This window comes from Ceratotherium simum, chromosome 17, assembly GCF_057802395.1.
Source record: "Ceratotherium simum simum isolate JZ-2026a chromosome 17, ASM5780239v1, whole genome shotgun sequence".
Classification (NCBI taxonomy): domain Eukaryota; kingdom Metazoa; phylum Chordata; class Mammalia; order Perissodactyla; family Rhinocerotidae; genus Ceratotherium; species Ceratotherium simum.
The window spans coordinates 18,574,477-18,587,587 of NC_141916.1; the positions used below are offsets into that span (position 1 = coordinate 18,574,477).

Sequence of the window (13,111 nt, forward strand, 5' to 3'; positions counted from 1 at the left end):
CACACAAAAAAATCGTCCTAACTCGACAATTCAAGAATAACCTGTGGCATAATAGCTATGAAATACTTCAGTGATTTTTAGCAATACAATATTCAAAAAAAGTTGAGTTGTCACAATTTAGATACCAGCTGCTAAAAAGCCAGATATTCACATCTCCATTTTTGCCTTCTTATTGTAGTTAAAAAAAAAAAGATCAAAAGACTCATTTAAATTTCCCAGAGAACTTTCCCCTTAAAAAGCTTCCCAAACCCTTTAGCTCTAGGGTTTGATAAAATGAAAGCAATGATGTGGTTGCAAAGGTAAAGGTAACCTAGGGGTTTTCTCTTGGAAACAGAAGTTTAAAAGCCTAGACATACTCAAGTCAGGCCATAATCTGCTCCATCCTTAGAGCTGCACATTGCGCTATGATTTTTTTTTCCTTTAGTAACTGCTTCTGACACTAAAAGAATTTAAGAAAACCCTGGAATCATGAAGCTGAATCTTGCAGCTCTCAGCCCTCACTTTACAGAGGAAATATCACATTCCACATCTCCTCCCCAAAACAAAACAAAACAACAGCTTAGACCAGAATAGTGATGAAACTAGAGAGTGGGCAACATATAAAATTATCAAAAAGTGAATGCAAGTAGTCATTAGACATAAACCACCCGGAGAAAAGGAAACCAGTCCTGCTTTTTAATAATTTTATTTTATTCTAATTTTGTGTTACTTTAATTTCCCATAGCACCTTGGCAATGTTGAAAACAAAGATACAAATACAACGATGTACTCATCTTAACATAATATGCATGAGCATGTGTCACACCATTTTAGGGGGGGACAGTTTGACGACAGGAACAAACCTAAGCAATGGACAAAACAGAAGCCAGATAACTGGTTCTGACCCCCCAACCTGGAAGATTTCAGAGATGTCATACTCAAGGGACACTTGAATTAGGCAAAAAAAAAAAAAATCAATGTTGATGTGGACATTTCTATATATATATACTAATCAGTGTTTTGTGCTGCAAAATGAAAATAAAACCATTTTATTTTATACACAGCATGTTGATATCTGTTGTACTTTTAGGAACCATCAAGTCAACAACTCATAAAAAGTTCTCAGCTTTTAAAAATAAACTTTTAAGATATTTAATAAACAGGTGAATTTTGAAAGAAAATCTACTCAACTTGAAAACAAATTCTCTTTCAACTTTTTAAAAGGTCTTCATTCAGTAATGAAAACTTAAATGTCTAGTATCTCCTTGGAAGCCCAGACTAGCTAAATTAGCATATACCAAAAAGCCTAAAATTAAATTAATGGCCACCAAATTTTAAGGAAATATAAAAAATTAGGAAAAAACCCATCATATATTGTAAAGAATTTATAAAAAACCCTCAAAAGGAATATATTGCCCTCTTGCATTTTATCTTTTCTGTAAAAACAAACAAAATGGGTACTTTAAAAATATGGTTAATATACATGGCCAACACAAATATCAGACTTAACCCCAGTGCTGTTCAACTTGTCAGAGTAAAACCAGTGGACATTTAAGCCAAAAGACTAAATATTAAGGCCATAACTAATAAAACTAGAGAAAGCGTTCAGTAACCTTTAAATACTACGTTCTGCTCCAGCAGACACTAACACTCCATCATTAAACCTTTTGCACAGCAAACCTGGTTATTTAAAAAGAAAAAGGAATGTGAAACAATATTCAAGCTACCTTAATTTTAGGAACCAAAAATAAATTAAAAATCTGCATGTCATTTGATCACATGCAAACTGAGCACATAAGATGACAACAATAACAATAAACCCATATCACTGAAAGATCTTTTCTTCTTCCAAAATCCAGCTGAAAAAATTTGGATGGATCACTCTTTCGAATGCCAGTGTCTGTATTTGCAAAAATGAAGTTACTCAGATTAGAGACAGGCCCTAGATATCATGAAAACCTTAAGTATCAAGACAGAAAATGGAGACAGGTTTTACAATATCTCTATACACCTTCTCTATGAAATGCAAGGTGTGGAACTTGTGTGACTCTTGTTCTCTTCATGCAGTAAGAACTATGGCAGAAGATCACTGTACCATACACTCAACATCATTTGTATCTACTTTTAGCCTCCAACAACCCAAGGAAGTGTTAAGTCATAAGGATGAAGAGAAAAATTTGACATTTAAATACCTCCTTTTAAAGAACCAAATAAATAGTCGAACTACAATGAACGCCCAAACCTCATCAGTTACAGAGTAATGTTGGGAAAAAAAAAAGCCAATGGTTTTACACAACCCATAGGCATCATTTAGATACAAACCTTAAATCTGCTGTAATAAAATAAATGCTAAATACATACTGTGAATATATATATTATATATATATATACACACACACACATTTATTCTTCCTATACATCCCATCAAAATGGGAACTATTAGCTTTAATGAGGCAAATTAAATTTAAAACTATATTCTATAAGAAATCAAAAAATGGTCATACCTTTAAATTAAATTTCTACTTTCAATAACAGGTTGGGAAAAGGCAACAACACATTTGCTTTCTTCAAAAAGAAGACTCTTTTCTTGTGTTTCAATTAGAATATTTAATTTTTAGAAGTTGGGTGGACTAAAAGTAAGTCACACAAGCATACAAGTAATACCAGCCAACTTGTGTGACACATTGTAAAAAAACTAATGTTTCATTGTAAGTGCAATAATTAAGTTTATAATCCTTACCAAGTGATTTTTATAAAATGTTTATTCTCTTAAATCCAATGCATTCACAGAGTGTTAACACTTTAAATGTTTATCATTTCCACCAACTGCAGCATTATCTAAGTAAACCAAAATAAGCACATCATAGATGTAGTCAATGATTATTAATACTTTTTTTTTAAAGGACCTAAAGCTTCCCCCAAATTTCAGCACAGGTAGTTTTATTGTATGTTTCATCTAGTAGATGATTTTAAAAAATAGTGTATAGAAATGAATAGTTTCAAACTGCTTAAATATACTATACTATGTTATCAATCCACCAAATCAAAAACAATTGCCAAGCTGAATAATAAGTTACAAAGAAATGGTAATTCTGGCTTGTACAGAAATGTGCAGTGTTTTCAAAGCTCTGAACAGTTACCTACTAATACAAATTCTCCAAAGCTTAACTTAGAGTTGGAAGATGAGTTTCACAGTAATGTAATTTTAACCTCCATTTACATTCACTTTATATATTACTAAGATGTTTACTCTATGTCACAATGGTGCTTTCCAGTGTTCACAATTTACAGTTTCAATTTGTACATATGTAATTCACTAACATAAGGGACAGTTATTACTATTACAAACTATCCCTAAAAAGAAAACAAAACCTTACCTTACATAGAACTCTGAAAATGGTATGACTTAAAACAGATTAATGCAACATGGTTTTTAATATTTTTAGCCATTTTCTAAACACCAGCATGTAAACTTGCCTATTTAATATGAGAGCTACAACTTTATTCACTGAGAAATTATGTATTAATTTTCTTCAACTATCTTTCTCACCTTAACTCAAAAATCTTGTGACTTGCTAGTTCTGTTTCTGTGAATTCCAAACTGTATTTTCTTTTTTGAGAAAGGGAAGGAAGGTGATAAATACACTGTAAACAGAAAAAAGTTGCCCCCAAATTAAGCCTTAAAAAAATTTTTTTTTACTTCTACACTATGTGACACTTTAAGAGTCAGTTACAATGTTTCATTTTTAACACCAACACAAATAAATTACTGTAGAGTCGGTCTGCCCTACCATTCTAGGACCTAAAGTTCTCAAGACCTGAAGAGATGAGTAAAATACTTCAACGTTCTACTCAGAAATTTAGAACAGTTATAGGATTTGACTAGACTGGTCAAGGCAGTTAGAAACATACAATTCTGTAGGTGGTTGGTTATTTTGCTTTTGGGGGTGGGTAGTCAAAGAACAGAGAGTAACAAACAAAGAAAAAACTGTTTCCTATTTTAGGAGGGAGAAAAAATCACAGGGTACTTTAAATCTCTTGAATCCATTTGATCTATCCACTCAGATCTAAGACAAATTTCCAATTTTTTGAATAACCCCTATTCTTTCCTTGAGTATCAAACTGATTGGTAGTCACATCTCCAAGTACAATCAGAGTTTAACTGCTTGTTGAATGAAATATTAGTAAGGTCAGAAAGACAGACTAAATTTCAAACTGGAAAAAAAATCTACTCAAGTATTACATTCAGTTTTCAAATCATTCCCTAACATGACAAGAGATCTGGCTTCACTCACTCTTGCACACACACACACTATGACAGGCACCCAGCCACTGATCTGTAACACAAGGCCATATAGGCAGAGATGGCATTCTCCAAGCCAAACTTTAAATAGATTAAAAAAAGTAATTTCTAATTTTACAGAAACGCTTCTTCAAAAAATATTTTCTCTCACTCCCTCATCCCCTATACTGAAGCATGTATAATATGTTTTTGCCCCAAGCTAAATCTGAACCCTCAAAATTGATTCCAGGCAGAAGATCTCTGCAAATTAAAATCAAAAACAAAAATAGAAAAATTATATTTTTATATATGTATACATATATATATATATATTTATACTGATTGGAATCCTCTAGCATTTTAAAATCACTTTAGAGATGAATTTTGGGATTCTACTGCTCACCACTCCAAAATCCATAATGATTTAAGGACGTACTTTCTCCTGTTTCCTTCCTGGCTACCCCCTCCCCTCCAAAACAGTTCAGTATAGCCACGGCTCAAGTTTAATGGGAAGAGAGAAGTTTGTGAATAGTTTTTTTTTTACTTTGGTGATCTGGGTGGCACATGTTGCTCTTTGCCATTACGTCGAGTCACTCCCTGAGGTATAGCCCTGTGGCCAAATTGGCGTCTCTGTTCCCTGATTTTTCCAGCTGCTCCCCTGGGAATGGTATTGCCTCGGTAGCCAGAATAATCCTTACTAGCCCTTGCTTCTGGCTTCTCATGTGGTTTCTCGATGGACTTCTCAGGAGTTCCATTCTCTTCATTTTTGGTGGGAGATACTACATTGGAGCGATGTTCTCGTAACGGCTGCACAAGAACTGGAGACGGCTCTTTAGGGGGCTTCTGGCACACTTCAGCATAACTTAGCTTTCGGGGTTCCTTTGAAGTGAAGAGGGGAAACCAAAAAAAATTATGGTACACATTCTCTAAATAATAAAATACAAAAAGGATAGTGTTAACCACAAGTAAATTAGTAAGTTATCTTCTAGGAAAGGACAACAGGCAATCTCATATACACTGCTATTAAAGTATATTGGTACAATCTTTAAAATAAATACATTTGTTGAAAAAAATAAAAGGCCTTAGCAATTTATGTATGATACAATAATTTCACTTGAAGAATTTATTTGAAGGATGTTCATGTCAGCATTGTTTACAGTGATGAAAAAACTAGAAACAACCTAAATGTCTAACAAGGAAAGACAGATTTAATTAATAATGGTACATCCATATGATGAAACAAAATGGTTCTATTCTCTTCCCTGGCTACAAAGAACCTTGAGAGGGATTCCACAAGAATCTCAGCAGAGCAGTTGGAAAGCAATAACATATTAATATAAGACTAATTAAAAGTCTTAATTACCTCATCTGAAAAAGCAGGACAATAGGAGTCTTGTGAGAATGGGATAAAGCACGTAAAAAGTCTTCAGCACTGGTCCTAGCATACAGCAGGCATTCAATAATTAGTAGCTGCTATTCTATTACTATTATTATTAAAGGACAAGATAAAAGGTTCTTAACCTAAAAAAAAGAAGAGCTGTACAAAAATGCTACTATGAATGAAAGAATTATAGGTAAATTTTGGGTTTTTTCCCCTGCTTTTCTTTCTTTTTTTTTGGTGAGGAAGATCAGCCCTGAGCTAACATCCATGCCAATCCTCCTCTTTTTGCTGAGGAAGACCGGCCCTGAGCTAACATCTATTGCCAATCCTCCTCCTTTTTCTCCCCAAAGCCCCAGCAGATAGTTGTATGTCACAGTTGCACATCCTTCTAGTTGCTGTATGGGGGATGTGGCCTCAGCATGGCCTGACAAGCGGTGCGTCGGAGCGCGCCCGGGATCCGAACCCAGGCTGCCAGTAGCGAAGCGCGTGCACTTAACCGCTAAGCCACGGGGCCAGGCCTCCCCTGCTTTTCTGTATTTTCTTAATTATAAAAATGATTCTAGAAATTGAATAAAAATGGGATTGGCTCTCATGAGTTTCACAGACTCATTAAGTATCATACAAAAAGACTTCAAGCGGCTGGCCTGGTGGCGTAATGGTTGGGTTCATGCGCTCTGGTTCAGCGGCCTGGCATTTGCAAGTTTGGATCCCGGGTACGGACCTACACACTGCTTATCACGCCAAGCTGTGGCAGGTGTCCCACATAAAATAGAGGAAGATGGGCACAGATGTTAGCTCAGGGCTAATCTTCTTCACACACACACACACACACAAAGATTTCAAGAGGCTCAAGGCCTCTTTACACTACCCCAAAATGACACATTCATCATAACATGGATAAGAAAGTTCACTTAACCATATGATCAGACAAAAAGCAATCAGAAGAAATAGAATGAATAGTAACTTCTTCACTCCCTCAACATTGCTCAAGTTTCCCATTTCTTCAGAGTGACTTTCAACTCCTTTAGCTTCTTTTCAGTCTATTTCCAAATGACTCTGCTCTAGCAAAGAGTTATGTAAAAAAAATAATTTCTCATTATTTAACCTATTATATATTTTTCTCATATAAACTAAGTCTCTTAAGTTACCTGTAGTGCCACAGCTGCAGCTGCATTTACGTTACTATTGCATGGTGAAGCAGTATTTGTCCTCGATGGCTTTGCAGTACTTGGAGAAGAAAGTGGTATAGCTGTCTGGTTGGGAACATCCTTCTGAACAGTGGAATCCTCTATTAGATCCTTTTCTTGCTGAGTTATGCTAAAGAAAAAAGAGCTTGACATTAGCTTTAGTATGGCACACAGAAACAACTGAGAAAATGATCAGAAGAAAAAGTAATCTTAATGCAGAAGATCTTCTATATTGAAACTTGTACCTTAATGCTGGAAGCTCAGCTGCACATGGAGGACTGGTACTCATACTGAGCTGCTGCACAGAGGTACAGTCTGTCTGTTCATCCTCTGTAGGCACTTGGCAACTAAATCCCAACTCTTCATTATCCTTAAAGTAAGAACATATTTCAAAATCGTACTTATAAAGACACTTCTCCAAAGAAGATACACAAATGGCCAATAAGCACATGAAAAGATGCTCAACATCACTAGTCAGTAGAGTAATACAAATCAAAACCACAATGAAAAACCACTTCACACTCACTAGGAAGGCTATAATCAATCAGACAGACAATAACAAACATTAGTCATGATATTGGAGATATTGGAACTCGCATACATTGAAGGTGGCAATGTAAAATGGTGCAGCCACTTTGGAAAATAGTCTGGCAGTTCCTCAAAAAGTTGAACATAGTTACCATATGACCTAGCAAATACACTCTTGGTATATACCCAAGTGAAAACACATGTCTACACAAAAACTTATACATAAATGTGTACAGTAGCATTATTATTCATAATAGCCAAAAAGTGGGAACAACCTAAATGTTCTTCATCTGGTGAATGGATAAACAAAATGTGGTCTGTATCCATACAATGAAATATTATGGTGCAATGAAACGAATGAAGTACCGACACATGCTACAACAATAGATGAACCTTGAGGACATCATGTTAAGTGACATAAGTCATTCACAAAAAGACAAATATTGTATGATTCCACTTATATGAGGTACCTAGAGTAGACAAATTCATAGAGACAGGGTAGAATGGTAATTGCCAGGGGCTGAGGAAAGTGGGAATGGGAGTTGCTATTTAACGGGTATAGCATTTTAGTGTTGCATGGTTGCACAACAATGTGAATGTACTTAACACTATTAAACGGTACACACTTAACAATGGTTAAGATGGTAAATTTTATGTTATATGTATTTTACCAAAATTAAAAAAAGAAAAATAAGAGCCTTAGAAATTAAAATCGATTAAAGAAATAAAAATTTCAATAGATTTAAAAGGTAATATTCAGCAAGACTTGGTAGAAAATATAGATAAGTACAAATATAAAAATTAGGAAAGCCAAAACAAGAAAATTAGAGGTTCAACCTACAAGGTCTAGTATCAAATTAAGAGTTGAAAGAGGAGAAAAGAGGTGAAGATTTTTTTTTTTCTTTGTGAGGAAGATTGGCCCTGAGCTAACATCTGTGCCCATCTTCCTCTATTTTGTATGTGGGACGCTGCCACAGCATGGCTTGACGAGCAGTGCATCAGTCCATGCACGGGATTTGAACCTGCAAACCCTGGGCCGCCAAAGTGGAGCACGCAAACTTAACCACTACGCCACTGGGCCAGCCCCAAGAGGGGAAGAATTTATCAAAGAAATAACATAGGAAAATTTTCCATCATGGAAGGACATGAATTTCCAGATTGAAAGGGCCCACCAAGCATCCACGGCAATGAATAAAAAAAGAGCCACAGCAAGACACATCATCAGGAAATTTCACAGAGGATGAATAAAAAATCCTGAAAGCCTCCAGGGAGGAAAAAAACAGGTCACAGGAGGATCATGAATCACAACCATAGGTTTCTGAAAAGAATCTCTGGAAGCTAGATCATTTCCTAAGTAACATATTAAAAAAACAAACTTATAAAGGGAAGACTGATAAATATGACCATATTAAAATTAAGAACTTGTTTTCACCCATGAACAATAAACTGAAAACAAATCATTATTAGTAATATATATAACTGACAAAGGATTAGTATCCAGAATATATTAAAAAATTCCACGAATCTGTAAGAGATAACTCAATAGAAAAAATGTGCCAAACACCTGAAAGACTCAAAAGAAGAAACTCAGGCCGGCCCCATGGCATAGTGGTTAAGTTCGGCAGCTATGCTTCGGCAGCCCAGGTTCACAGGTTTGGTTCCCGGGCACAGACATACGCCACTCATTAGCCATGCTGGGGCAGCAACCCACATACAAAATAGAGGAAGACTGGCACAGATGTTAGCTCAGGGCTAACATTCCTCACCAAAAAAAAAAAAAAAGAAACTGAAATGGCCAATAAACATGAAAAGATACTTAACCTCAATAGTAATTAAATTTTAAAAGAGCACACTCTATCACTCAGCAATTCCAATATGTATATACCCTAGAAATGTTCTTGCTCACACGAACACAAGGTTTGAACATTCATAGCAGTATTGTTTATAATGGCAAACAGACAAAAAAAACAGCTAAAATGTCCATCAACAGTAGAGTGAATGAATGAATGAATAAATGTTATATTCTTACAACAGAATATTATACAACAGTGTGAACTGAACCAGTCATCTGTATCAACAGTGATAACTTTCAAACAATATAGACCAAAAGAAGTAACAGAAGAACACATATTGTACAATTCCATTTACGTAGTGTTCAAAAACAGGCACACTCAACAATATATTTTCTAGGTTAGGGGTTGGCAAATCAAGGCCCGCTGGCCAAATCCAGCCTGTGACTCATGCTGGTATGGCCTAGGAGCGAAGAATGGTTTGTAAGTTTTTGAAGGGTTTAAAAACAAAGAATATGCAACAGCATATGGCTCACAAAGCCTAAAATATTTACTATCCAGCCCTCTACAGAAAAAGTTTCCCAACCCAGAATGGTAAAACTAGAAAGAAAAGCAAGAAAATTATTATTGCAAAGTCAAGATACTGTTCATCTCTGAGGGGGAGAAATGGGAATAACAGGAAGAACTGTAAATAGGGAGGGGAGACACATGGCACTGCTAGGATACTGGTGATGTTTACAGCCCACAGTGTGGGTTGAGATAACAAAGGGAAGTACACTTTATTATCATTCTTTAAAAATGTATGTGTGTATCACACTTCTCCAAATCTGAGAAGCCACCAATTGTGAAACACACCATTATTTTACGTACAACTAAGAAAAAACATTGTCACAAATACAACAGCTTTTACTTTGTTTTTGGTGAGGAAGACTGACCCTGAGCTAACACCTGTGCCAACCCTCCTCTATTTCGTATGTGGGACACTGCCACAGCATGGCCTGACAAGCAGTATGTAGGTCCAACCCCGGGACCCAAACTCGTGAACCCTGGGCCACTGAAGTAGAGCATGTGAACTTAACCACTACACCACTGGTGGGGCCCCTGCAACAGTTTTAATTACAAGACAGCCTGATTTTCAAAGGTGGAAAAATGTGGAAAAAGTCTTAGAATTGATGCAATAACTACAATATTTATTAAATAAATTTTTTAAACAAGGGAAGACAGTGAAATACCCTCAAAATTTCAAGATAAAATGATTTCTAATAGAGAATTCTACAGAGCTATTGATCCAAGTGTGAGAACAAAAAAACATTTTCAGAATGCAAGATCTCAATAAATTTATACTAAAAACCACTTACGCAGGAAGCTCAGTAAAGACGTGACCCACCATAATATGGGAAAGTAAAACAAGAGTAAGAAAAAAAGGAGATCCAACAAAGGAAAGTAAGGACAATTCCCAGGATGACGGTGAAGGGAAGTCCTAGGAAAACAGCTGTGCAGCAGGCCACTGAGAGTATAAGAAAGGAGAAATAAAAATAGTATACTATGAGGCTCAGTTATGAAAAAAATATGTAATACTGAAATGTGACTTACAAATGATAGCATGTCCTAGTCTAACCGGCAATGCTTTTTACTTTCTTAGTGACACTAAAATAATGGGGCATCTTATAATTGATGGTATCCTAGATATGATGAAGTACAATATACTGGGAGGATGAGAAAAGTATGTTGGTTTAAGAGAGCTAAATCCTTAGCTTCTAGAATGGAAAATCACTAGACAACATCTAAAATTGAAAAGTCAAGAAACAGCAGTATAACCATGTTAATTAGAAATATAGGGATATGGGCTGGCCCCGTGGCTTAGCGGTTAAGTGTGCACGCTCCACTGCTGGCGGCCCAGGTTCGGATCCTGGGCACACACCGATGCACCGCTTCTCCGGCCATGCTGAGGCCGCATCCCACATACAGCAACTAGAAGGATGTGCAACTATGACGTACAACTATCTACTGGGGCTTTGGGGGGAAAAAAGAAAAATTAGAAATATAGGGATAAATGTCAGGAGAAAAAGCTAGAGCTGAAAGTGGTTGCAGGGGACTACTATTTTTCAATATAAGCCTAGATATACTATGTACACGTACTATTAAAATAAAAATAAAAATTGAATTGGGAAAAAAAAGGCAGAAAATGAGAAAAATTTGTGGGGCATGAGGATTTAGCGTACCAAGGTCTACAGTCAAAAATACTGTAGGATGGGGGGCCGGCCCCATGGCTTGGCGGTTAAGTGCGCACGCTCCACTACTGGTGGCCCGGGTTTGGATCCCGGGCGCGCACCGACACACCACTTCTCCAGCCACGCTGAGGCCGCGTCCCACATACAGCAACTAGAAGGATGTGCAACTATGACATACAACTATCTACTGGGGCTTTGTGGAAGAAAAAAAAAAAGGAGGAGGATTGGCAATAGATGTTAGCTCAGGGCCGGTCTTCCTCAGCAAAAAGAGGAGGATTAGCATGGATGTTAGCTCAGGGCTGATCTCCCTCACACACACACACACACACACACACAAAAAAAAAAGGGCCGGCCCTGTGGCTTAGCGGTTAAGTGCGCGCGCTCCGCTGCTGGCGGCCCAGGTTCGGATCCGGGCGCGCACCGATGCACCGCTTCTCCGGCCATGCTGAGGCCGCGTCCCACATACAGCAACTAGAAGGATGTGCAGCTATGACATACGACTATCTACTGGGGCTTTGGGGGGGAAAAATAAATTTAAAAAATCTTAAAAAAAAAAAAATTGTAGGATGGGGTATCCCAACCTTTTGACATCAACTCTCCATTATCTGAAAGACTGAGTTCACTACACTAGCTTAGCATTCATTTACATCTTTGGTTAATCATAGGCACTTGAGTGGAAATGACGCTTTCCATTCAGCTTCCATTATTCAGTTCTACTAAGCCAAGTTGACTGATACAAAGACATGCAAAAGCAAAGAAATATTTTACTGATCTTGTGTAGCTTTATCATAAATCTTTTTACAATAGTCAAAGTATACTGAAAAATCCATGAACAACAACTATGATAGAAACACATATGAAGTGCAAATAAAATTTTAAATAATAACCCTGAAAACAAAGGCTAAATATGGTCCCATAAGGGAAAAGACTGGATGCTTCAGTGTTTACCTTTTCTTTGTAGACACCTTTAACAACATCAGACATCCTACTCTCCAAAAAGGGTTCACCTGGCGTTCTTGATGAACTTCCAGGTAAAGGAGGAAAATTTGAGGCTAATAAGTCAAACTTTGGTGTTGGAGCCTTTGCTTCAGCTGTTGAAGGATGGGGTCTCTAAAAGACACAAATCATAAAACAGGTCACATGCCTATCTCATTCTCTAATCTGTACCACAGAAGCTGCAAGCTGCAAGAAACAAACAAAACTCCATCCTAACGCACAGAATTGTTCCCCTATAAATTCCTGGCTTTTCATGTCAGCTGAGCTCTCATTACTCTTGATCAATCTTACTTACGTTAGTCAGCTCCCTCTCCAGTTTCTTTTGCAAGCTTTGCCACACTCCTTAAGCCTTCTAAGCAAACTCCACCATTCTTTGCTTTCTAAATTTGCTATACCCCCTTCCAAAACAAAAACAAAAAACCCTACCTTACCTAAATTTGTCATCATCTTTTCTCCTTCCATATAGTTTCAAGAGTGAACTCAAGACCCTTCCTTGAAAATCTCATCATTCCCTTCCACCTACTACCATCTATATCCTGACAAGCCTCTCACTTGTTTTACCTCCTCTACTTCCTCACCTTTGTACTCATCACATCACTAAAATTGCTTTTACAAGTCACTGATATCTTCCCCAATGCAAAATCTGAGAGACTCTTTTTTTTCCAGGACCTCACTACAGTATTTGGCATAGTAAACCTTCCTTCCTTTGGGAGCTCATTCCTCCCTTAGCTTCTGTG

At 36.9% G+C, this 13,111-nt stretch overlaps 1 protein-coding gene across 4 annotated transcripts in view; it reads right to left on the reverse strand.

Annotated features, from left to right (window-relative positions):
• Window positions 1-669: 669 nt before the first annotated feature.
• LARP4 (La ribonucleoprotein 4) overlaps window positions 670-13,111 on the reverse strand; it is a 63,882-nt gene continuing 51,440 nt past the window's right edge. For all 4 annotated transcript variants that reach the window (XM_004429012.3, XM_004429010.3, XM_087442416.1 and 1 more), the window contains 4 exons: window positions 12,327-12,488; window positions 7,075-7,199; window positions 6,791-6,959; window positions 670-5,140 (listed from right to left, as the gene is read on the reverse strand). In XM_004429012.3, the coding sequence (XP_004429069.2) occupies window positions 4,802-5,140; window positions 6,791-6,959; window positions 7,075-7,199; window positions 12,327-12,488 (795 nt within the window). In that variant the 3' untranslated portion in view covers window positions 670-4,801. The remainder of the gene's footprint in view (window positions 5,141-6,790; window positions 6,960-7,074; window positions 7,200-12,326; window positions 12,489-13,111) is intronic.